The sequence below is a fragment of the Balaenoptera borealis genome (assembly GCF_965194805.1).
Source record: "Balaenoptera borealis genome assembly, chromosome: 12".
Taxonomy (NCBI): Eukaryota; Metazoa; Chordata; class Mammalia; order Artiodactyla; family Balaenopteridae; genus Balaenoptera; species Balaenoptera borealis.
This window is the reverse complement of record NC_138869.1, coordinates 99,358,878-99,384,805: the sequence shown is the minus strand read 5'-3', so window position 1 is coordinate 99,384,805 and position 25,928 is coordinate 99,358,878. Positions and strand designations below refer to the sequence as shown.

Here is a 25,928-nt window from a genome sequence, read left to right as displayed (position 1 = left end):
GGACCAGCAGCCTCAGAGGCGGGGGCTTTGGGCAGAAGCAGATTGCCTGGACTTGGGCCGCAGGTGATGACATGAAACAACGATTGTGCTGGAGCACAGCGCCCTGGGATCAGGCTGGACAGAGAATGCAAAGTCCTGAACACAGTGCATGTTAATGATCATAGTAACAAGAATACGGTCAACTGTCGTGTGACCATTAAAACGTTTACAAATAACTTTTTATCTTAGGAAGAAACGCTTGTGTTATTACATTTTTAATGGAAGGGCACAAGAGTGTGTACCTTTAATATTACATATGCACAAAGGACTGTAAAGAGAAATACCATAGTATTTACAGTTATGAATCTTCCACAACGGATCTACCTGCTTTACTGTTGATGGACAGTGCTGCTGTGATGAATAATGCTGTGAACATTCTTCTTCCATGTCTTTTCATTCACGAGTGCACACGTTTCTGTGGGGGTTGAACCTGGAAGTAGAATCGCTGTGTCCTGCAGTGTGGAAAGGGTTAGCTGCTTTAGTAGTAATGCCAAAGAGTGTCCCAAAGTGATTGTATGAATTTACACACTCACCGGCAGCTTATGAGAGTTCTCATTGTTGCCCATTTCGGTGAACACGTGGTATCATCTTAGCCCTTTTGGGTGGGTGTGTAGTGGTTTCTCAGGATGGTTAGTTGCATTTCCCTGTTTTCTAATGAGCTCAAGCCCCTTCGCACATGTTGACTGGCCTTTTGTGAATGTCTGTTCAAGTCCCTTGCCCATTTTCTCATGCATTACTTTTATAATCATAAAAATTCTCACATACACAAAACCAAAAAGTATTAAATCGCTTTCTGCCTTGCCCTTAATCTTACTTATCCAAGCAGTCTGACTGAGGGGTAGCTTCTCAACTGGCTCTCCAAAACTGGACGACCAACTTGAAGTAGAAATTGTTTTATCTGTTCCTTTCTAGAGATGCCTATCATTTTATAAATTGTTATTATTTATGCACTTATGTCTTCTGTTAGACTGTTAACTCTCAAACAGTGGCAACTTTTCTGATTCCTCTTTGCATAATACACCTAGCACAGTACAACTGCACACAATAAAAGTTTCTTAGATGAACAGAAAAAAAAAAATAAGACTTTTCTATCCTCAGACTCTCCATGCCCTGATATCTTCCCATCAAAGCACATATCAACCTTAAAAGAGCTATGGGAAAGGGCCCATGTTTACATTTTCAGCCCCCGAGGAAGAAGTGAGGTTTTCTCCAACCTCAGACGTTCTTTTGCTCCAGCCCCCCTTCCCCCTTCTCGGTGGCCACATCTGTGACTTTAAGGATGAGGTCATTCAGGTTCATCTCATGCATGTTTGAGGTTATTCAAAACACATTCCATACCCTCCATGGTGAAATATATCACCTCGGAGTCAACAGACTTGTAAAGGAGCCAAGGCTTCATGAGTCAAAGGGAAAGGGGGCAGCTGGCCATCACCCCTTAATTTGGCTGGGGAATTTCACATACCTCCTCTAGAAGTATCCATCCTGAGGCATCGCTGTGCCGCTGAGGAGCTTACATTCACCAGAGAAAGATGAGAGGCTGGCCTTGTAATGTGCACTCAGGACCCAGGAGTGTGGGCCAGGTGGAAGGGCCCTCTCGCTGCCCTGGTGGAACAGCTCTGGGCAGGATCCCAAATCGGATTGCTCGCAACTTAGATTTAGGGGGACGGGACTCTTCGTAGGTTCTAAAGGATATCTCAGGTGATTTTGTCTCTCCCAGTGGAAGAATCCGTTTTATGCACGTGTATGGCTCTGTCGGAGAAAGAAAACATAGGAGCAAAAGAGAAGGTGAGCTGCTTTCCATCCTCTGCACTCTCATGGGCTTCTCTCTTCCTTGCAGGCTGCCATTCGGAAGGAGCTCAATGAATTTAAAAGCACTGAAATGGAAGTTCACGAATTGAGTAGACATTTAACAAGGTTAGTATCAAGTGGGGTTTTTTTTTCCCCCTCAAATTATAACATTTACCCCCAAACTGAACTATCCTAGCTGCTTCTGGAGGACAAGTGGTGTGGTGGGTGCAGTGAGGGGAGAAGATAAAAGAAAGATCCATGTGGGGATCCACAGGTTCCACTGTGGTTTCTGAAAGTAAGGGAAGGAGCATGAAAGGCCCAGGCTGAACGCAACCTTCTCAAAGCCTAGTTTTTAACTCATTCAAACTGAAGATCTGCTAAATGCCAGACCACCAACATGGTGGGTATTTATGAGAACATAAGCTGAGGAGAAAAGATCAATTGCCAATTTACAGCCAGTCAGCCGAGACCAAACTAGGATAAAGTACCGAATCCACGTGGGACTTCGGAAGCGGGATCACGCCCATGATTCCATGTGATTCTCCCAGACAGTCGTGTGTGAGGCTACCTGGGGAAACTGAGGCACAGAGAGATAGGAGGGGCTTATACAAGGTCACAGGGCCAGTCAGCGACAGAGTCGCTGACTCAGTTCTTCTGACCCTCTCCTCTGGTGAACATCTGGAGAAACAGTGCCTGACTCGGAGACACAAGGCTGGGGTCCCTACCTTGCTGCTGAGTCCTTGCATGGGCTGAGGGCCCCTGGGAGCTCCAGACTAAACTTCTCCAAAACCAAAGGTGAACTCGGTGGGCCTAAAGTTCTTGAGGGGGTTCTGTGGAGATTTATTTGCCTTTGGTTGGAGATTTAAGCCTCCCTGTGGCTGTCAGAAACGAGGAATTTGAGGATGGAGATCTTGGATTGTCAAATCCGACACCTTTCGCAGCCCCTGGGTCTTGATTGAATTATTTGTTTTCCTAGGTTTCACCGACCTTAACAGTCGAATTCCTCTTGAGTGCTATGCTGTCTTCAAAACATAAGTTTATAAGAACCATAAGTGCTGGTATTTATTCACTTCCCCATTACGATGTAAATCTTCTGAACTACCTTTTTTTAAAAGAAGAAGAAGAAAAGGAAAAGGAGACACAATCAGGATTGCGATGGTTACGGCTCCGTGGTCAGAGGTGCTGGCGCCACCGCTGATGAGGGACTGTGCCCTGTCCCGGGCAGGGCCGAGGGCACCGGAGACTTTCCAGCACTAGGAGAAGCGCCGGGCCTCTCCGGCCAGGCTGGCAGGTACCACGTTTGTTCAGGCTCCGGCGAGCCTTAGGCGACAGACACTTTGGAGGCAGAGTCCAAAGAAAGAAAGCCGAGGCGGTGGATCTGGCCTGGGATGACTGTGCAAAGCGGGCGAGCCGGCTGGCCTTCTAGACTTGGCCAAGTACACTGGTTCCAGGTGTGCCAGCTGGTTTGGGGGCCCCTGCGGAGGAGGCTGCTGAGAGGGACCACTGTCCTCCTCTCCCTTCAGCTATCACCCCTGCCGTGAAGTAAAGGGAGAGCCCTTTTCTGGGGGAGCCTGTGGTCGACAGTGTGTGCTCCAGGCCTGGAAGGCTGGCACGAGCTCCTGTGCCCTCAGGCTGAGCCGGGCTGCCTTCCAGGAAGCTCTGGTTTAGAAGGGGGAAGCCATCATTAGCAAAGCCCAGCGTCACGGGTGATCTTACGCATACCAGCAGCCATTGGCGGCGTGGTGGTATCGTGCGTGCGAGCATAAGAACCCCTCCGAGGGCATAAAGGCTGGCGTGACACACGGCTTGGCCGATGCTCTTCCTTTGCTCTGCGTGCCCCAGGGCTGGTGGCCGGGGGGCTTGGCAGTTAATGGCCTCTGAGTCGAGGACCGATGCATGCAGGCCAGAAACCGTTCCTGGAAGGCTGCGTTTCCAGCCGCTGGTGGACTGGTCCTCCAGAACCACCGAGGGCCTACCAGGCTTGCTCTCTACTGAAGAGCCTGTGCAGAAGCCCCGGCGTTGGGCAGACGCCAGCCACACGGCCTGTGCTGTACCTTCCACGCCTGCCCCTCCAGGGGTATCCTGCCTCTCCCTCCCGATGCTGGTGAGGGTGGCTGGAGGTGTATCTCCGACCATCCTCCTCACTCGGGACCGCAGGAAAGCAGCGGTGACAGGGTAGGTGAGGGTAGGATGGGCAGTGGAGGAGGGGCCTCTCCAAACGCTGACTGCTCTCTGGAGGAGGCCGCTTGAGCTGCTGCCGGTTTCCTTCCTGAGGGAGCCTGTAGGGCCCTCAGCCGTGCAGCTCTGCCTGGCGTCCTGCCGTGATCCTGTAGTTCCCGCCAGCTCTCCCAGTGAGGGCTTGCTCCCCGCCTCACAGGCCCAGGCTTCAGAAAGATGCCAAGCTTGGGCTTCCAAAAAAAAGAGTTAACTGGTCCCCACCCCAAAACGCGTGGGATCAATTTACTCTTGGGCTCCACAGCCATGGGTGAGGCCAGTTCCTTTTCCACTGGCGCTCACGGTCCCCACCGCCCCCGTGGCCGGCGTCACCGTGCACCTGGCAGGGAGCTCGGGGCAGCGTTCGAGGCAGTGCCCAGGCAGTGCCCGCCGGCTGGTGCCAAGCTGGCGCACGCTTTCCTCGCATCGCCTGGCGCCCAGCCCCAGGAGGACGTGTCACCCCATCCTTTTTTCTCTGAATGTTGAACCTGCATAGTTACCGCCATGGGTGGGGTGACTGATTCAGGGAAGATAGATAGGGCCAGGGCTGTAGCGTGGCTGTAAACAGCGTCTTCCCGAAAGGCTTACTGACCTTTGAATGTGCAGATGGCACGCCGAGGGACGTGGGGCTCTTCCGTGTAACTCTTCCGCGGCGGTGCGTCTTCCGGGCTGAGGTGCCCGCCTGGCCAGGATCTGAGTCTGGGCTCCCTGTGGCTCGTGGTGGCCTGGGGCGACAGTCAGCCTTCCCCTGGCCCAGGAGCGAGTCCTAAGGGACCTCACTCCGCTGCCTCGACGCCTCGCAGAGGCCAGTGGCTTCTCTGCTGGCCTTAGTTCCGGGCCTTTCAGATTCCCCGGGAACATGATGCCTAAATCGGGTTCCCCGCAGCTCGCCAGCGGTCCCGGGTTCCCGCCCGAAGTGCCCTATTGTTGCAGCCACTTTGTGCGTGGAAGAAACTGAACGCAGTTTCTACTTCTCCTCCTCCAGGGCAGCCTTTTCCGGAAGTAACTCCCTGCAAGTGGAAGGGTGCCCCTCCTGTGTCACCACCCGCGAGCTGGGCTCTTCCAAGCCCGCTGTACGCAGCCCAGCAACTTCCGTAGGTCAGAGGATGAGCCCTCTGCTGTCTTTCCTGCCTTGAAATCTTGAGGTCTTTATAGAAATCTATCCAAATTTCCTTTTTGCCACATTGTCATGACAATTGAAAAATGCGTTTCTTTCCAAGATGACGATTCCATATTAAGGGGGAAAAAAAAGATGGGCTGGCTGGCTTACAACACATCCCTTTTCTGAAAAAGCTGCAGTTTGAGCCTTTTTTCACTTACGTTAGCATCAGAAGAAAAACGTGAGATTTCTCAAAACGTTTCCCTCTCGAAATCAAACATCGCCCCGAAGTCCCCACCCCATCCACGACAGAAGAGACTGCCATCAGCCTACTTACTGTTTCGAAATTGCTGATATATTCCTCCCCAAAGGCCCTCAAAGCTCTGTAAAACTTTAGCCTTTATGTCAGATTAGAGAAACCAAACGACGTGACGGTTGATGTGATGAAAACCTCCGAGCTTATTTTTCTCCTGCTTACGAACGTGTATTTATATTTGCCGAATGAAAATCGTGGTGTGTGCTTCGGTGAATGGAATTTCAGGCTCTCCCTGTGCACAGCCAGTGGGCGAAGGTCACCTTAAACAACTTTTTCTTCCCATTTGTCTGTTGATCCCCAAACCGGTTGCTTTCTTCCAGTTGCTTCCCGGGTGTCTGTACATAGTTTGTCCTTGTACCAGAGCACTCTGCTGTGTTCTGCTTTAACAGCCAGCGGCTGTATGAGGAAGACAGTGTGAACAGAACACAAATTAAACTGGATCTCTATGGCCTAGGTTTTGTACATACAGAAACTGCATGGTATTTAAATTATTGTTTGTCTCTAATGATGTATGCAGTTTCTTTAAAAACAAACCAAAAAAAAAAAAGTCCTAAAAACAAATCATTTCCTTGACTCCTGTGTTGTTTTATCGACCACCAGCAGGAACCACTGAAAAGTCTTGGTTTGGCTGGGGTAGGGGTCGGGGGAAAGGGTGGAGGTCAGCGCATCGGCAAAACAGCACGAGTTATGGAGACACAGAACTAGCTCATGTTATCTGGTACTATCAGGGAAGGAAGGACTGTTGGACACAAATAACTTTCTAGATGAGTCCTAGCGTACAAAAGTTTTTTTCTTCCAAACATCTTTTAAAGAATATCTAAATGTATTTACCAACTTTCTGTCCTTTAGTAACCTGGGAATGATGAATATAAATTACTGCCCCGAGGGGAAAGCCCCCGGCAGCTTTGCTCTTTGAGTACTTACATCTGCCCCCTTTCTTGAGCAACCTGAGAATTTGCTTTATAGGACAAAGACCTTCTCCGCTCAACCTTTTGGTCCTGTCTTGTCTTTTTTGAAGGTTTTAGGGGAAGCAAGAAGGGCTGCAGTGCTTGCTGGCTGCGTTTTAGGTGGTGGGATTGTTGATAACATGCCCTTGGTCTGGTAACCTAGGAAGGTGGCTCTGGGAAAGAGGACCTGGCATAGCGCCGTTCCCCTGCGCCACTGCCAGGAAGCACCTGGGCGTCCTTTCAAAGTGCAGATGCTGACTCCGAGGTCTAGGTGGGCCTGGGATTCTGCATTTCCAACTAGCTCCCGGGGCATGCTGATGCCCCTGGTCCAGGAATCACACTTCTGAGCAGCAAGGGCGTGGGAGATCAATCCAAAGGGAGCTGCCTTCCCTGTGCCTGGGAATCTCCAGCCTCAGAAGATCGGGGTGACCACTTCTTATAACAAGCGGGGTGCACTGCTTTTTTCTTTGCTGAGCAGCAGCGGCAAAGCCCTACTGGGGGTCAGTGTGACTGCGTCACAGTCTGCGCAAGCTCTCACCTGTGCAGGAAGAGGGACGCCAAGCTGGCGGGGCCACAGCAGAGAGCGGCAGCAAGCGGTTTACAGAAAGGATTGCAGGTTGCAGGCTAAGAGCTTCTCCATCATTCTGCCGTCTCCTCACTCCAGAATTCTCTGACCTTAACAAGTCAGAACTTGACTGCAGCTGCCTAGGGGAGTGAAAGGACTAGAATGAGAACAGCTCCAACAGGCTCTGGCCTGCAAGACGGAAGGAAACTGGCCATCATCCTAAGAGAAAACTCTTTACGAAGTAAAGAAGGTCATGGCTACACATTCTCAGTAGGTAGAGGACCTGGTGTGTCCACCCTTGGATCATCGTATGACGAAGTGGTGGCCCTGCCACGACATCTAACTGGACAATTCCGGCCACAAGTCACTTAATTTCTCTGGCCTCAATGTCCTCCTCTGGAAAGTGGGGACACTGAACTGGGTTGTCCTGTAGTGTCCTTTAGGACAGCAGCTTTCTAAGATTTGGGTTTATCTGAATTTTTCAAACACTAAACTTAGTCTTCAGGAAAGAGTAAGCTTTGGGTGAGTCCTGCTGGGGAAGGCTCTCGGAGAAGAGCTTGGATGCCACGCCTGCCACCCCCCCCCGCCTCGGGCTGGCCTCCTGGAGGGCTGCTTGGCACTGGGCCCTGCGCTGTCGCACGTGTCGTCGTGGGGGCTTGTCCAAAAGCTGCTGTCAACCGGATTATGCCGTCCCGCCTCCCCCTTCCTCTGGGCAAAGCATCCTGGAGGGGCTTGTAGGCTTGAGCAGTGATGCTTAAGAAACAGCCCATTGTCCCCTACAGCGCCCCAAGTTCAAGGGCACCTCAGATGTGGGTACTTACCCCTGATTATTAATGCAAAGGACGAGTTTGATGCTGGGAACGTTTCCTGGCTGGCTCCACGGGGCCTAAGCGCTGTCCTGGCCTCAGATGACTCCATGTCTACACCTACCACTCAGACCCACCCTGAGCTCCTGACCCAGGTGTCCAAATGTCACAAAGCAGCAGTGTGGGTCAAATCGACGCCCTGGAGTCAAATTCTGGCTCTTCCACCCCTTACTAGCTGTGCAACTTTGGACAAGTTACTTAATCTCGCTGTGCCTCGGCTTCCTCATCTGTAAAATGGGAATAATGGCACCTATTTATAGGCCTGGCAGGATTAAACATGTGTAAGGTGCTCAGCACGGTGTCTGACACAGAGTTAGGCCTTAGTAAATGTTAGCTCTTGAGGACCTGGCCAAATGGTGGAGCAGGAAGACCCTGAGCTCACCTCCTCTCGTGGGCACAACAAAATTACAACAGTTTACAGAGCCACTGTTGATGAGAGAGACTGGAATCTAGCAGAAAAGATCTTCTACAACTAAAGATATAAAGAAGGAACCACAACAAGACAGCTAGGAGGGGCAGGGGCAGGTTTAGGCAAGACCCACACCCCAGGGTGGGCAGCCCACAAAAAGAAGGATACTTACAACTGCAGAGGTTCTCCCCAAGAAGTGAGGGGTCCAAGCCCTACATCAGGCTTCCCACCCTGGGAGTCCTGCACCAGGAAGACAAGCCCCCAGAATGTTTGGCTTTGAAGGCCAGCAGGGCTGACTTTCAGGAGAGCCAGAGGGCTGCAGGAAATAGACTCCAATTTTAAAGGATGCACACAAAATCTCACACTCCAGGACCCAGGGAAGAAGCAGTAATTTGAAAGCAGCCTGAGTCAGACCCACCTGCTGATCTTGGAGAGCCTTCCAGAAAGGCAGGAGGCAACTGGAACTCACACTGGGGTCACAGACACTGTGGCAGCCATTTCTGGGAGCTTGTTCTACCAGGAGAACACTGGGGCTGGCAAGCACCACTTTGGAATCCTCTCTAGCTTCTCAGCACCAGCTTCTTAGCTGCTCTGCCAGTCAGCCTGTCAAGAGTAGTACTGGGACACCTCAGGCCATGCAACTAACAGGGTGAGGATACAGACCCACCCACCAGCAGGGCTGCTGCCTTAAGACCCCCTGAGTCCCCAGCTGCCCAGGGACACAGCCCTGTCCAGAGGGCCCAAGACCTGGCCCCATACACCAGTGTGCCAACACTAGCCCTGGGACCCACCCACCAGTGGGCCAGCACCAGCTCCAGGACCCCCAATCCCTGCAGCCAGACACCAGGATCCAGCTCTGCCCACCAGACTGCCAACACTAACCCCAGGACCAGGCCCACACGCCAGTGGGCAAGCATCAGCCCCAGGACCCCCTGGGGCATGGCCCTGCCCACCAGCAGGTCAACACTAGATCTGCGAACCCTGGTCCCCCACCCCCAGAACGCAGCTCTGCCCACCAGTGGGCCAGCCCTAGCCCCAGGACACTCTGGGTCTCAGGACCCAGCCCTATGAACCAGCAGCCTGGCAATGAACTGGACCAGGGGCCAGCCATACCTACTAGACTGCCAGCAGCAGTCAGCTGACCACAACAGAAGAACCCGGGTAGCCCACATAGGGGGCACCCCTACAACATACAGCTCTGGTGACCAGAGGTGAGTGCACTGCTGGGGTGCATAGGACGTCTCCTACAAAAGGCCACTTCTCCAGAAGGGTCGGAAAATGTAACCAACCTACCAGATACATAAAAATAAAAACAACAAATTAGGCAAAACGAGGCAACAGAGGAATGTGTTACAAGCGAAGGAACAAGATAAAACCACAGAAGAACTAAGTGAAATGGAGACAATCTACCCAATAAAGGTTCAAGGTAATGATCATAAGGATGATCAAACAACTCAGGAGAAGAATGGATGAATACAGAAGTTAGGAGTTTTGAACAAAGAGTTAGAAAATACAGAGAAGAACCAAACAGATGAATACAATAACTGAAACTAAAAATACAGTAGAAGGAATCAACAGCAGATTAAATGATAGAGAGGGACAAATTAGTGACCCACAAGACAAGAGTGGAAATCACTGAGGTGGAACAGAAAAAAGAATAAAAAGAAATGAGGACAATTTAACAGACCTCTGGGACAACATCAAGCCTACTAACATTTGCATTATAGGACTCCCAGAAGGAGGAGAGAGGGAGAGAGAAAGGGGCAGAGAACATATCTGAAGACATAATAGCTAAAAACTTGCTTAACTTGGGAAAGGAAATAGACATCCACCTTCAAGAATCACAGGACCAAACCAAAGAGGATCATACCAAGACACGTGGTGATTAAAATGGTAAAAATTAAAGATAAAGAGAATATTAAAAGAAGGAAAATGAAACAAGTTATGTACAAGGGAACTCCCATACGGCTATCAGCTGACTTTTCAGCAGAAACTCTGCATGCCAGAAGGGAGTGGCATAATATATTTAAAGTGATGAAAGGGAAAAACCTAGAATGAAGACCACTCCACCCAGCAAGGCTTTCATTCAGATTTGATGTAGAGATCAAAAGTTACACAGACAAGCAAAAGATAAAAAGAGTTCAGCACCACCAAACCAACTTTACAAGAAATGTTAAGGGACGTCTCTAAGCGAAAAAGAAAAAGCCACAACTAGAAACATGAAAATTATGAACGGTAAAAGCTGATTGGTAAAGGCAGTACAGTAAAGGTAGTGAATCAACCACATGTAAAGCTAGTAGGAAGGTTAAAAGACAAAAGTAGTAAAGTCATCTATATCTGTGACAAGTAGTTAGGGGGATACAAAAAGTTGTAAAATATGATGCCAAAAAACAGTAAATGTGGGAGAAGGGGAGTAAAAATGCAGGGTTGTTAAAATGTATTTGAAATTAAGAGATCAACAATGTAATTACATATATATATAGATTGCTATATATAAACCACATGGTAACCACAAACCAAAAATCTATAATAGATACAAAAGAGACAGGAATCCAAACATAACACTAAAGATAGTCATCAAATCACAAGGGAAGAGAATAAAAGAAGAAACAAGAACTACAAGAACAGCCACAAAACAATTAAGAGAACAGCAATAAGTACATACCTATCAATAATTACTTTTAACTGTAAATGGATTAAATGCTCCAATCAAAAGACAGAGTGTTTAAATGGATACAAAAACAATACCTGTATATATGCTGCCTACAAGAGACTGACTTCAGATCTAAAGACACACAGACTGAAAGTGAGGGGATGGGAAGAGATATTCCATACAAATGGAAATGAAAAGAAAGCCAGGTAAGCAACCCTTATACAAAGTACTGCACCAGTTTACATTGTGACATGCTAGGCCACAAAACAAGTTTCAGTAAATTTAAGAAAAATGAAATTCATATCAAACATCTTTTCTGACCACAATGCTATGAGATTAGAAATCAAGAAAATAACTGCAAAAAAACACAAACACATGGAGTCTAAAACAATATTTTACACTAAACTAACAGTGGATCACTGAAGAAAAAATCAAAAAATACCCAGAGACAAATTAAAATGTAACACAGCAATCCAAAAATCTATGGGACGCCGCAAAAGCAGTTATAAAAGGGATGTTTATAGTGATACCAGTCTACCTCAGGAAACAAAAACCTCAAACAACCTAGCCTTACACATAAAGGAACTAGAAAAAGAACAAACAAAACCCAAAGTTAGTAGAACGAAAAAAAGCAAAGATCAGAGCAGAAATAAATGAAATAGAGACTAAAAAACAATAGAAGAGATCAATGAACCTAAGAGCCGATTCTTTGAAAAGATAAAATTGATAAACCTTTAGCCAAACTCATCAAGAAAAAGAGGGCCCAAATCAATAAAATCAGAAATGAAAAAGGAGAAGTTACAACCTATACAACAGAAATACAAATGATCATAAGAGATTACTATGAACAACTATACACCAATAAAGTGAACAATCTAGAAGCAATGGACAAATTCCTAGAAATGTACACTCTCCTAAGAATGAACAAGAAATAGAAAATATGAACAGACCAATTACCAGAAATGAAATTAAGTAATAAAAAACTCCCAATAAACAGAAGTCCAGGACCAGATGGCTTCACAAACACTTAGAGAAGAGTTAACACCTGCCCTTCTTAAACTATACCAAAAAAATTGCAGAGGAAGGAATGCTCCTGAACTCATGCTGTTAGGCCAGCATCGCCCTGATACCAAAGCCAGAAAAGGTATCACAAGCAAAAAAGAAAATTACAGGCCAGTATCACTGATGAACATAGATGCAAAAAATCCTCAACAAAATATTAGCAAACTGAATTCAATATTGCATTAAAAGGATCATACATCATGATCAAGTGGGAGTTATCCCAGGGATGCAAGGATGGCTCAACATCTGAAAATCAATACGATACACATTAACAAATTGAATAAAAATCACATGATCATCTCAATAGATGCATAAAATTCAACATTCATTCATGATTAAAAACTCTCAAAGTGGGTATAGAGGGAACATACCTCAACTTAATAAAGGCCATATATGACAAACCCACAGCTAATATCATACTCAACAGTGAAAAGCTGAAAGCATTTCCTCTAAGATCAAGGATGCCCACTCTCACTACTTTTATTCAACATAGTATTGGAAGTCCTAGCCACAGCAATCAGACAAGAAAAATAAAAGGAATCCAGATTGGAAAGGAAGTAGTAAAACTGTCATGTTTACAGATGACATGATACTATTACTTAGAAAATCCTAAAGATGCCACCAAAAAATAACTACAGCTCATCAATGAATTTGGCAAAGCTGCAGGATACAAGATTAATATACAGAAATCTGTTGAATTTCTATACACTAACAACAAACTATCAAAGAGAAATTAAGAAAACAATCCCATTTATCATTGCATCTAAAAGAATAAAATACCTAGTAATAAACTGACCTAAGGAGGTAAAAAACCTGTACTTGGAGAACTATAAAACACTGATGAACGAAACTGAAGACAACCCAAACAGATGGAAAGATATATCATGTTCATGGATTGGAAGAATGTTGTTAAAATAATCAAAATACCCAAGGCAATCTACAGATCAAATGCAAATCCTATCAAAATACCAAGGACATTTTTCACAGAACCAGAAAAAATATAAAATTTGAATGGAAACATGAAAGACCCTGAATAACCAAAGAAATCTTGAGAAAGAACAGAGCTGGAGGTATCACACTCCCTGATTTCAAGATATACTACAAGGACAAAGTGAGAGAGTGGCATGGACATATATATATATTACCAAATGTAAAATCGATAGCCAGTGGGAAGCAGCCGCATAGCACAGGGAGATAAGCTCAGTGCTTTGTGACCACCTAGAGGGGTGGGATAGGGAGGGTGGGAGGGAGGGAGACGCAAGAGGGAAGAGATATGGGGATATATGTATATGTATAGCTGATTCACTTTGTTATAAAGCAGAAACTAACACACCATTGTAAAGCAATTATATGCCAATAAAGATGTTAACAACAACAACAAAAAAGATATACTACAAAGCTACAGTAAGCAAAACAGTATGGTACTGGCACAAAAACAAACACAGAACAGAGAATCCAGAAATAAACCCAAGCACTTATGGTCAATCTACGACAAAGGAGGTAAGAATGTACAGTGGGGAAAAGACAGTCTCTTCAGTAAGTGTTGCTGGGAAAATAGAACAGCTACATGTAAAAGAATGAAATGAGAACATTTTCTCACACTATATACAAAAATAAACTCAAAATGGGTTAAAAACCTAAATGTAAAACCAGAAACCATAAAACTCCTAGAAGAAAACACAGGCAGAACACTCTTTTTAACATAAATTGTAGCAGTATCTTTTGGATCTGTCTCCTAAGGCAAAGAAAACAAAAGCAAAAATAAACAAATGAGACCTAATTAAACTTAAAAGCTTTTGCACAACAAAGGAAACTACTGACAAAACAAAAGGCAACCTAAGGAAGGAATGGGAGAAAATATTTGCAAATGATATGACCAGTAAGGGGTTAATATCCAAAATATATAAACAGCTCATACAGCTCAATATCAATAAAACAACCTGATTAAAAATGAGCAGAAGACCTGAATAGACATTTGTCTAAATAATACATACGGATGGCCAACAGGCACATGAAAAGATGCTCAGTACCGCTAATCTTCAAGAGTAATGCAAGTCAAAAACACAATGAGATATCACCTCACACATGTCAGAATGACTATCATCAAAAAGATCACAAATAACAAAAGTTGGCAAGCACGTAGAGGAAAGGAAACCCTAGAACACTGTTGGTAGGAATGTAAATTGGTGTAGCCATTGTGGAAAACAGTATGGAGGTTCTTCAAAAAACTAAAAACAGAACTACTATATGATCCAGCAGTTCCACGCCTGGGTGTATATATGAAGAAAACGAAAACACTAATTTGAAAAGATACATGCACCCCAATCAATGTTTATAGCAGCATTATTAACAATAGCAAAGATATGGAAGCAACCTAAGTATCCATCAATAGATGAATGGATAAAGATGATATAGTATATATATACAATGGACTACCACTCAGCCATAAAAAAGAATGAAATGTTGCCATTTGTAACAACATGGATGGATATGGAGGGTAATATGAAATAAGACAGAGAAAGTCAAATGCTGTATGTTATGACTTATATGTGGAATCTAAACTTAAAGAAAACAAATGAATATAACAAAACAGAAACCGACTCAGATATAGAGAACAAACTAGTAGTTACCAGTGGGGAGAGGGAAGGGAGGAGGGGCAAGATATGGGGAGGGGATTAACAGGTACCAAAAGTTAATTAATCTTCAAAAATATGATTCTCTTGACTATAAAAAGAAAACATAGTGTCTTTAGATTTTAAACTTCAAGCTTTGCTATCTTATGTACAGCAACTATGGTTTATGACTTCCTTACAAAATAATGTAAAATTTGCAACACTAAGCAAACCTACCAAGATACAATTATCCATAGTTCCCCCATTGGATTTTCATATCTGAGTTATCTACCAAGTTTTATCATTTGTATTTTTCACAAAATGTTAATTTCATATGTGCTTACACTTATATTCTACTTTTTCAGTTACCTTTCTTACGTGAACAGTTTCTTAGTCTTTAATTTTTTTCATCTTATATAATCCAATAAACTGATATTCCATAAAAAAATTTTAAAATAAATGTTAGCGCTTATGCTTGACACATACGTTTCACAAGCACCTCAAACTCTGTGTGTCCCAGACTATCGTTTTCCTATTTTCAAACCCCACCCCCTCTGCCCCAGTCCCGTTCTCCTCTTATTTCCTTTGTCAGTGAATGGCATTACCTAGACGTCACCTCCCCCTTTCCGCTTCCAGCTGATCGTGAACACTTGCCAGTTAGTTCTAGAAGCTATTCCACTGCTCTAATCAAGGTCCTCATCTGCCTGCATGTTCACACTCACGGTCTCCATACCTGTGGCTTTAGCCAGGCCAACCCTGCTGCCGGTCCTCTGGCCAAATACAAGCTTCCGCACACCCCTCTCCCGCTTGACATTTGCAGCAGGCCCCACTGTCCTACCCATAACATCCCAATCTCCAGTCCACCGTCCTCGGAACCAGTGTGGCCGGTTCTCCTGCCTAGGAGTCCCGGAGCAGACCCCCATGGTGTGTGTGGCCCGGGAGCCCTGAGAGGGGGCTGTCCATGTGACCATGCTGTGGTGACCACCTCAGGGACAGCCAGCGCTAACTAGGGGCTTCGTGGACTTAAGCTTCCCTGAATAGAGTCCAAGAGAGGCTTCACTTCGATGACCTCAGAACTCTATTTAGGAGCCAGAATACTCATACATACCAAAAAAAAAGAAAAAAAAGCCACGGTATGAACGACTAGTTGTCCCCTGTGTACCTGACTGTGGCACCCCAGTTTCCAACTGCAGTCTGGGCACTTGACTCCTGTTGCTGCCACCATCTGCAGCTCCCAAATATTAAACACTCACTGCGTACCTGGCACCGCGCTGCACCATTTTCACGCACAATTTTATTTAATCCTCACAATGCCTCACAGCTTCCAAAGCCACGTGTGCTCAGCTCTAAAGCATTGCTCTTAACCTCCCTGCTAGGCCGATGCATGTGTTGCTTCGCCTCCGTTTTGTTGAGTTCACACTCTCTCAGCTTCCATCCGATTATCCCAGTTCCCTGTCTTAGGTGATACCGTCATCTTGTGACACCAAGAACCACAGATCAGGAAAGATACCCAACTGCCTCCCAGCCTCCAGGTAGGGAGACGCTGTTTCCTTAACCTAGCTCCTCCTTCCCCCTCCTGTACACTGCCTGCCTGTGTGCCCACCAGTGGGGACCTCCCACCACGAGCCTGTCAGCCAATACTTATGACTTCCTGCGAGGGAAGTGATGTCGAACGAGGCTCTTGCACGGCGTGGGTCCACCTAGCGCTGTGGCAGAGGCAGGAAGAGAACAGCACGCCGCTGGGTCCGCAGAGGAAGAACACATCTGACACTTAATCAGTCGTGGGTGGGCAGCCAGGCCCTTTCCTAAGTGCTATTTTTGGTTTTAAAAAAAGTTCTGCTCCTTATGTGCCATTAATCAAAAAATGCTCTCATTTCATAATAGGAAGCCATGATCATCCAATCATGAGGTTTAACGCGAAGGGGTCTTGTTACGTGAACTCATGAATCCGTTTGCAGAGGAAGGAAAAGTAAACCACAAAAGCAGAATTTAACTGATTCTTCTCCCAGGCTGTGACAACCAGCTAAGAGGCATGCTACTCTGAGCTGGACTTCCACACACCCATTTCTTTTCTCCTCCATAACAGATTGCGACTTTGCATCTTGTGATTGCAGAGGTTCAGTGTTTCCTACGTGGTGAGATCATTGCTGTTTTTTTATTTCTTTAATTAAGCGCACGCACACACACACACACACACGCGAGACAAAATGATGGAAGAAAGAGAGGACGAAAAATTCCATCTGTTCCTTAATTACCAACCTGGAGTAGGATGGTTGTCACTGACACCTTGTCCAGGGCGGGTCTCACAGGGGGGTCCATGCGAGGCTACATCCTTATGAGGCCTGTGATTTCAGAGTCTCCACCCAGGAGAAGGCAAGCCCGTCTCTTCAGCTACACAAATAAAGATATTTTACACATGAGTTGGGCTTATTATCTCAAACTCCCCCCACGATAGAATTAGGGTAAAGGCCTTGGCCCCCCTGGCCTTGTTCACACTGTGTGCTGCCTTGACGTCTGGGTCGCAGGGACACTGTTCCAAGCCAGCATTAAAATGCTTCCTGTCACCCCCGCCAGCCTCAGCCCCTGCTCCAAACCCTCCCAGCCGGGGCAACACAAGGAAAGCCCCTGGTCGCAGTTTAACTGTCTTGGGTTTTCCGCAGTTCTCTCCTGCTGACCTGGTTACGACAGCCCCGCCGTCCCTTCTTTCGTCCTAGAAAGTATGCGCAATACCCCGCTCACGTCTAAGCTGACGGAAGCTGCTTCTGAGGAAGGGACTGGGGCCGGGGTGGAGGGACAGTGGCCGTGCATCACATACCCTCCTGTCTCCTGGCTGTCTTTTATTCTCACGTGCACAGAGCCCTTTCCCATTAAAAAATTTAGTTACAACTATTTTTCAAAAAGGCGGGCAGGGGATTGAAAGTACATACCTGTGCTAGTTGCCTCTGTCATCCCTGAGCAAGGAAACTGACCCGTGTGGACCATATCCACTCAGACGGACCTTGTTTCAATCATATCAAAACATCTAGGAAGAGGCCGCAGTAAGGAAATGCAGGCATTTTCAGACCATCTAGCGGCTGGTCAGAAAGATGGAGCCCCACGTGGCCCAGCTGTGAGAGGTCCCCTCCGCAGCGGCCGGCAGTCCTCTTCCGGCCTCTGCTCTCCACTCTCCGTGCAGGGAGGTAAGATGCCTCTTGATAGTTTCAGTTCGTCGTAAGGACATGGTTTTTGCCCTCCAGGGACCCGCTGGCACCGCGTGAGTAGAAACAGGGCAGGTGCCCAACGTAAGGAATTGGGGTGGGCAAGAGAGGAAGATGGAGAGAGATGGCTTCAGGTCTGGAAGACGGTTGAGAGAAAGTGGCAGCAAAACGGTGCTCTTGTTTGGATGAAGGAGGTGCGGACAGCTGGGCTGTGGCTGAAGACCTCCCACTGCAGGTTCCAGGCAGCAGGAGAGAACGCACACTCGCTGCTGACCCCCCTGCCCATCCGGCTGCTCCAGAGGAAGGAGCCGGGGCGCAGTCCTGCGGGTTTCAGCAGCAAAGCAGTGCGGGAGCCGAGATGCTGCCGGCCACCTCGCAGGCCTCGGCCTAAAACTCAGGAGCTGGCGGCGGAGGGCCTGAGGCAGGCTTCCCAAGGCCCAGCTGAAGGCTACTTGTGCCGCCCCAGTTCCTCTGAACAAAACCAGCCTCTCATTCATGCGGACGGGGCACTTAGTCCAAGCCCTTTCGGTTCCAGCAGGGCGCAGCGCTCTGTGGCCCTCAGGGCACCAAGGTGGGCACCTCCAGTGGAAGCACTGAAAGGTGCGTCAGCGCCTGTACCCGAGCTGCACCCCTGCATGGCCCCTCGCTGCTCACATCAGCGTCGGCCACTGCGGCCAATTGGTCTTTGCATCCTCCCCGTTATCCTGAGACCCACCCCTCACCCAACACCAGCAAAGTGAGTTCTGCACCTCGCACTGTGTTGGACTCTGTCATCCATCACCCCCATTTTACGGGGGTGGGGACTGAGGTTAAAAGAACAGGATCATACCACTAGGAAATGGCAAAGCTGAGCTGAGCACCCTGGGCTTCTGACCCTCAATCCAGTTCCCCTGCCTCTACATGACTAGGGGAGCCCACAAAGGGTGCTGAGAAGGATGACAGTTTTAGACACAGATTTAAACCCGTGTCTGCCCTGCTAAACTGCGCCTGCTCTGGTGGGGTCAGTTACCACTGGGTTTAGCATCCTTCACATAATAGGAAACCTGTCAAATACTGGCTGAAACAACCGGATTTTTTGTTTGCTTTTTAATGTAAAGGAAGTCTGGAGTTAAGTACGGAAGGGCTTGTGGTACCATCAATGTGCCACAGCTCTGTTTTTTTGCCCCACCATCCTTACCATGTGACTTCCATCCTTGAGGTTGCCTCATGTCCCAAGATGGCTACTGGAGTTCCAGTCATTCTGTATGTGTTCCAGGCAGGAAGTAAGAGGAAAGGTTACCTGACCGTGGAGTAAATCCTCTGTAAATAAAAACCTTTTCTGTAAGCCCTACCTAATAACTTTGCTTCTATCTCATTGTCCATTCCTCTGCATAAAGACTGAGAAATAAAGTTTTGTTAACACACTCCTGCCTCAAATAAAATTGAGGTTTGGTTAGTAAGGAAGGGGAGGATAGATATGGTTGGTTGGCTGCCACAGAGCTACCCTCAGTAACGGGCTGACTTGTGATAAGGTGAGAGTGAAACCACCTCCAGTGACCCAGCGAGGAGAGTAAATAATTCATAGGACATCTGTGTCTCACTACTGAGATTATAAGGTACTTCATCAAAGCCTGAATATAAACTTTTAGCAATATCCCCAACATCACCTAGAAATGAAGCCAGACTAATTTAAAAACGAGAAAATGGCACAGGCAGGTAGCATTCTCTGTAGCTTCTTTCTTTCTTTAGCAATCCGGGTTAAAGCTCTGACAAGGTACAATGTGAAATCTACAGTCCCTAGCTCCTTGCTATTCAAACTCTGGTCCCCAAGGACCAACATCAACAGGGAGCATATTAGAAATGCAGAACCCCAGGCCCCACCACCGAGCTACTAACTCAGAATCCAAATTTTAACAGGGGCCCTAGGGGATTCCCATGTACGTAAACTTTACAAATGAAAGACTTAAAGAACCTGCAATGGGCCTCTGATCTCCTAGAACACTTCTCAGGAAGCATCCTCTCTAAGATGTTTAGCAAGACTGTAAGTCACAGTGTCACCTCTCTGAAGAGAGCACACATTTTACCTGTTATCGCTTGTGACTCAGTGACACCTAATGTTTACTGAGTGCTTACCATGCGCCAGGCACTGACACGAGGGTACTGTGTGTCCTTCTGCATTTCACACTCCTAACAATCCTGTAAGGTGGCTACCATCACTATCATGTTACACAGGAAGACACGGTGCCAAGGTACCCAGCCAGCAAGCTCCTCAGGGGTGTTAAGGCTCAGAGGACAGATAAGGGCAGTGTTTCAGGATAAGGGAGAAGCTTGGTGTGGTGAAGCACGCTCTAGACAGGGATGGGAGCCAGGATGCCTGCGTTCTAAAGGCTTCTCAGCTACCAGTGGTGACCTCGTATAACCGCCATCACCACCCAGAACCTCGCTTTTCTTATCTGAGTACTGGGGAGGGGAGTGTCGACCAGGTGACTGGCACGCTTTCCTCCAGCGGACGTTCCTCAAGTCCAGGTGTGCCTCCCTTCTGATCTTGAAGTCAGTCAGCCTTAGCAGCTGCCGACCCTGACTTTATCCAGATTCACCCAGCTGCCACCAGGTCTGGCCAGAGCCCAACTCAGTCTACAGACCCAGATGTTGGACACCCCAGGGGACGCATACATCTTTCCAAGCAATCAGAGGCGAATAAACACAGCTGCTGCCAGCCACCCCCTGCCCCCGCCCCCCGCCTTCTCACTGGACTCAGGTGCAGGGGAAGGAACCAGGCAAAGCCCACTTCCCGTAAACTTCCAGAATTAGACTTGATCGGAAACGTTGCCAAGGAAACACCTGGCCATGCCAGACACTGCTTGCCAAAGCTGCCAGTGGGGTAGTCCCACTCTGCCCACCTCATCTGAAAGGGCTGGCCATACCACCCTCAGACTGGTTGGCAGAAACCAGAAATAAGCAGTGAAGGAATACCACTCAGATGTAGTTCACGGTGGAAGGCGCCTGGTACCCCTCCTGGCACCTCTGCAGGGCATATCCGGTCAACAGATTTGTCAAATGGAGTGGGAGCTTTTGATGGTGTCTACCAGTTCACAGTGGCCCCTGTACAGTGTCCGTTGCTCACTGGCCCTGCACTGCCATGGACACAGGGAGGCTCCTGGTGGCCATGAGTCTGTCTCCATGGGGATGGATGATCGATCCACAGGCAGCACCAGACCCAAGATGGACCACAGGCCCTTTCCCATGGATTTAGGAAACAGGGCCAAGAGACTGTCTCCAGAATCTGGACCTGTACCAGATAATCTTAGGACCTCAGGGTAAGGCATCTTCCACTAGAGCAACCCGGACAGCAGAGAGAACTAGCAGACACACAGAGCAGGTCAAAGATAAAGGGGGCCAGTCTCTTTAGTCCTGTCCCAGATTCTAGTCCTACCCCCGGTGGGTTCTGAACCTCACCCCCTGTATCCTGTGATCAAGTCTCCTTGAGTGAGCCAGCTCCAGAACAATTCTGTTACTTGTCACCAGAGGAGTCAGGCATTCATGTATTCACCTAATACTCAGGGAGAGCCCAGGCAGGCTGAGATGTCCTTGGCACCGAGGGAAAAGAAAAGAATAAGACATGATCTATACCCTCAAGGGGCTCACAGGCTAGTGTGGGATATAAACAGGTCATTCTAAACCAATGTATTAAATGTGGTAAAAAGGACACAGAGTACCATGGAAGGAAACAAGCCTAGGGCAGAAGCCAAGGGGCAGAGAGCCGGGAGGGCTTCCTGGAGGAGGGGATGCTTGAGCTGAATCATAGAGATAGGAGGATGCAGCCCCACAGTGGGGAGACAGTGTTCCTGACCAAGATGATACCAGCATGCCCAAAGATAGGTGGGGGACAGCACGGTTTCAGGGAGAAAACACATATGAGGAACTATATACTAGGTAAAGCAGAAGTGTGCAAAAGGGACCAAGACACATGCTGGACGCAAGAAGCCTGCTTTTTAGGGGGAAACCACATGGAGTTTAATTAAAGTTCGAGACCACCAAACCAAAGACTCCTGAACCATTATGCGTGAAACATTACAGTAGCTCAGAAGCAGGAAAAGGCATGTGCAGCTTGGAAATCAACGAGGGGAAGTTTCCGATAGGCCTCGAAGCACAGGGCGGATTCAAACAGAGGCAGAGCCTGGCCACACGCTTGCAAACCACGCTATTCAAAATGTTCAGCGTTCCTCAGAGCTCTGTACTTCCTAAAGTGCTTTCACATTAAGCTCACCTGATGCTCACAGCAAGTGGAGGAGGAAGCAATTCTAGCACCTTCCTGAAGGTGACGGGGAAACTGAGCCGCAGACTGAGTGATCGCCTTGGGTCACAGCACTAACGAGTCAGCGCACAGGCTCAGACCGTCCCCAGCACCCGCGCCTGCCACGGCTCTTTGTCACTCTTCCATGAATAAGAGAAGGGGACAAAGACCCATGCGTGGCAGAGTAACTCTAACTTTCCTCCAGCGCTTCTGGGCAAGCCCAGGTCGCCTCCGCCCTTGTGTGGCAGCTCAGGAGTGAGAGGTCCTCTTAAAGACTGAGAAAACAAAACACATACTTGTTTAATATCTGTCTTCCCTGCATGATTCCAAGCTCCAACAGGGCAAGTACAACTTAGCAATTAAACTCAGTACCTGGGCCATTAATGGGAGTGTGTTCAAATCTATTTCATGATTGAATGAGAACGAAGAAGAGAACAAGCGAACCACACAGAATGGAAAGGGGAGAGAGAGGAGGTGGGGATGCAGGCCCGCCGGGGCATGGACACAGCCTTCTGATAGAAGCGAATCATCCAGAGCTCTCCTCCTCACTGCCACCCTCACAAGCCTTCATGGCGTTAAGTCCAGAGGGCGGGGGGGCCAGGGAAGAGATGCCAACATTTCCAACAAGTACCCCGTTGCTACTTGGTAACACTCTAGGGAAAGAAGGGTGACGGGAGACGAGCAAAAAGAGACCAAACAGGAGGCTCAGAGGTTAGCATGAGCTCCAGCAGGCCCGAGCACCTCTGTATGAGTTCCTGGTAAACTACAAAGTAATCCCTACGCTTTAGGTGTGATTTTGAGGTCTGAACCCCAATCGCCTACTGTGCTATTCTACTAGGAGTTCTGCTCGGTCGGGACAAGCTTCTTGAAGGATTTTTTTCCTTGTCCTCTGATCACGTTCTCCAACCCCCCCTCCGGGTGGTGGCCCTACAGTGAGACCAGCCCCGAGTGAGGAATTGTCACCTCACCTAGCGAGGAACTGCCCACTCACTTTTTAACCTCCATAAGGCAAGGCTGGCAGACCAAAAAGGAAAGGGAGTGGGCTTCCCTGGTGGCGCAGTGGTTGAGAATCTGCCTGCCAATGCAGGGGACACGGGTTCGAGCCCTGGTCTGGGAAGATCCCATATGCCGCGGAGCAACTAGGCCCGTGAGCCACAACTACTGAGCCTGCGTGTCTGGAGCCTGTGCTCCGCAACAAGAGAGGCCGCGATAGTGAGAGGCCCGCGCACCGCAATGAGGAGTGGCCCCCGCTTGCCGCAACTGGAGAAAGCCCTCGCACAGAAATGAAGACCCAACACGGCCAAAAATAAATAAATAAATAAATAAAATTAAAAAAAAAAAAAAAAAGGAAAGGGAGTGACTGGTGAGGAAGGCAGTGAGGGGCCAGCACCCCACCCTGCCCTGCAGGCCTCCGGGAAAGTTCCTCCCCCCTCTGTTCACATCACCCCCTTCCTCCACCCACCCACCCCTCCCCACCTCTTCAATCTGGCCTCCTGTCAGGAGCCATGAGCAGTTTCACTTGGCACAGATTCTAAAGGAGAAACAGCTCTTTGTTCCATCCACCAGAGGAAAGGTCCCCAACTCCTGCTACAAAGACACCTTTTCACCTGTCAAGGCAAAAGAAAAGCGGCCTCTAGGCCTTCCAAACCCAGGACACCCAGCTGAAGACAAAAGCTGCTTCTCCTCTGGGACCACAGGAGGATGCAAACGGCAGAGCCAGACGCCCTGCCAGCCATCCACACCCCTAACCCCTCCCAGAGGCTGCCCTGGGCTGAAGAACGCCGCCTCCCTCCTGCTCAAATCTCACAGCGCTGCTCACAGAGGCTGTCACTTAGGGCAGGAGATTGGTCTTCGTACCTAGTCCTGGGCACACATGCTCTATTTTTACCCTCCCCATCTGCACAGACTTCATTCCACATTCTGCACTTTCAGGGAGGAAAACTAAACCCCCAGTCACAGTGGGGAGCTGATGACCACATGACGGGGCCGGTAGGAGCCCAGGGTGATGCTTCAGCAATTCAAAACGAGGCTGGCATGTCTCACACCCAGAACAAAAGAGGATGCAGGCCTTTAGAGCTCTTTCCACACATCGTGTGATTTGAGGGTTGCCCACAGTTTTCAGGCAAACTTTCCGTTAACAACAACAACAAAAGCACTTCATTCTAATGAACCCTGACCTCATTTCCTGAAGTGGCCTCAGACACGTACACACAAGCCTGCGTATGTACAATCTGTCAGTTTGATTCGTCATCAGGCAAAAGCCACACACACCCACCCCAACCTTCCCTGCCCTCAGATCTAGAGCTTCTCTCATCTATGTTTAAGGCGACACTGTAAAGAAGGAAGAACTAGAAACTCAACTTAGTAACGTTAAACCCCAGTTTTCCAAGGCAGGGGGAGAACCCCACATACTAGCCACCATAGTTTTGGCCACAACCGAAACCCTGGGTTTCTGCAGTATCCGGACAAAATGTCTCGAATAAAGGGAACATGGGGCCATCAGGAGCTGTGCTTCTCACAGCAGGCAGTGAGCAGAAACATCTTCAAACTACTGCACTCTCAGTAAAATACAATTCTGATATTGAAATGGAATTGGATCCTCACCTACTCTGTGTCCCTACAGCGGGCCTTAAATTCCACCCAGATGGAGCCGTTTAGTCGTCTGATAAGGAAAACATGTGATAATCAGATTGACAAAACAAAACAAGACCACCCAAGGCCCACACCTTATAGCAGGCAAGGTTTTACCCAACAGGGTTTGACAGAATATACTGTACTTGCAGAATATTTAACTTTCTATCCCGCAGCAGTAGGGCAATAGCCTTCCGTTGTGGACCCTCACCAGAATTTTAAGCGGAACTCCAGCCCCTTCAGCCCCCTCCCCCGCAGGTGCACTCCCTCCCTCTCCCCCGCCTCCCCCCTGCTCTGTGAGGCCTGCCCCTGCTTCTCCCAGTGCCGAGGTGGGAGCCAGCAGGAGCACCGACCTCGGGACCACCCGCCTGCTGACAGGCTGCTCATTCTTTTCTTCTTTCTGGAGTTGGGATTCACTAACATCACTTGACCTTATAATCTTTATTTTACCAAAAAGTTGTGCAAACTTTTATGGTTTGTAACAGTATGTGGCTCGTAAATTAGATAGAAGTAAAGCGCTTATGACTTGGGTGAATTTCACGTAAACCCCGCGTTCACTCACTAGGTAGCGGACAAGTGCGGCAGGAACTCCTTCTCGCGCGCTTTTGCTCACATCCCCTACTGGATTCAGAGTTCTTCGGGGCAGAGGCGATCACTGGACAAATGTAAAGTATTAACTGTAAGCACAGTTTGCTTTAAGAAGTTTTCTTATGAGTGTATTTTTGATTAAAAAAAATTAAACACTCTTGGATATGTTACTTTACACACGTGCCAGCTGGTTTCAACAACTCCGTGTGCTCTGAACTCTCTCAACAGCTATTTTACACATTAGGCAGGGACTGAACTCTCAGAGTGACAGCTCCGTAATTCCATCGTCTCCTCTTTTTTGGGCGGAGGGATGGGGGCGTGGAGAATCCAACTCACCACTCGGGCTCCCGCAGGTCTGACAGCTGCATGAATCAGTTTCAAACGGCCCCGTCTCACTCGCCCAGCTCAAAGCCTGCAACTGTCCAACCAACAGTTACCAGCAGGGGAGGACACGGCCGGGGTAGGGGGTTGGGCATTAGCTATTAACCTGAACCTGCCCTTTCACCCGTTCCTATTCCGGTGGCAGAGTCCTCCCTGATGTTCACCCAACGTTTAATGTCCCATCAAGAAAAAGCATGAGTCCAGCAAAATATCAACAAGTCCTCTCTCAGCAGGTAAACTTAGACACATTTTGTTCAGTAATATTTCACTCCAACTGGCACAAAGAGA

General features: G+C 48.1%; 1 protein-coding gene and 1 long non-coding RNA gene across 7 annotated transcripts in view; one reads left to right on the top strand and one right to left on the bottom strand.

Moving 5' to 3' along the window:
- PHACTR1 (phosphatase and actin regulator 1) overlaps positions 1-6,930 on the top strand; it is a 541,936-nt gene extending 535,006 nt beyond the window's left edge. For 3 of the 6 annotated variants that reach the window (XM_082344498.1, XM_082344499.1, XM_082344497.1), the window contains 2 exons: positions 1,877-1,953; positions 2,804-6,930. In XM_082344498.1, the coding sequence (XP_082200624.1) occupies positions 1,877-1,953; positions 2,804-2,819 (93 nt within the window). In that variant the 3' untranslated portion in view covers positions 2,820-6,930. The remainder of the gene's footprint in view (positions 1-1,876; positions 1,954-2,803) is intronic. The other 3 variants (XM_082344501.1, XM_082344502.1, XM_082344500.1) reach the window with 1 other exon arrangement.
- Positions 201-13,191, bottom strand: LOC309606872. The gene is made up of 2 exons (XR_014232092.1): positions 6,942-13,191; positions 201-1,788 (listed from the first exon to the last, which is right to left on the bottom strand). It is a non-coding gene; the product is annotated as an uncharacterized lncRNA (long non-coding RNA).
- Positions 13,192-25,928: the final 12,737 nt, after the last annotated feature.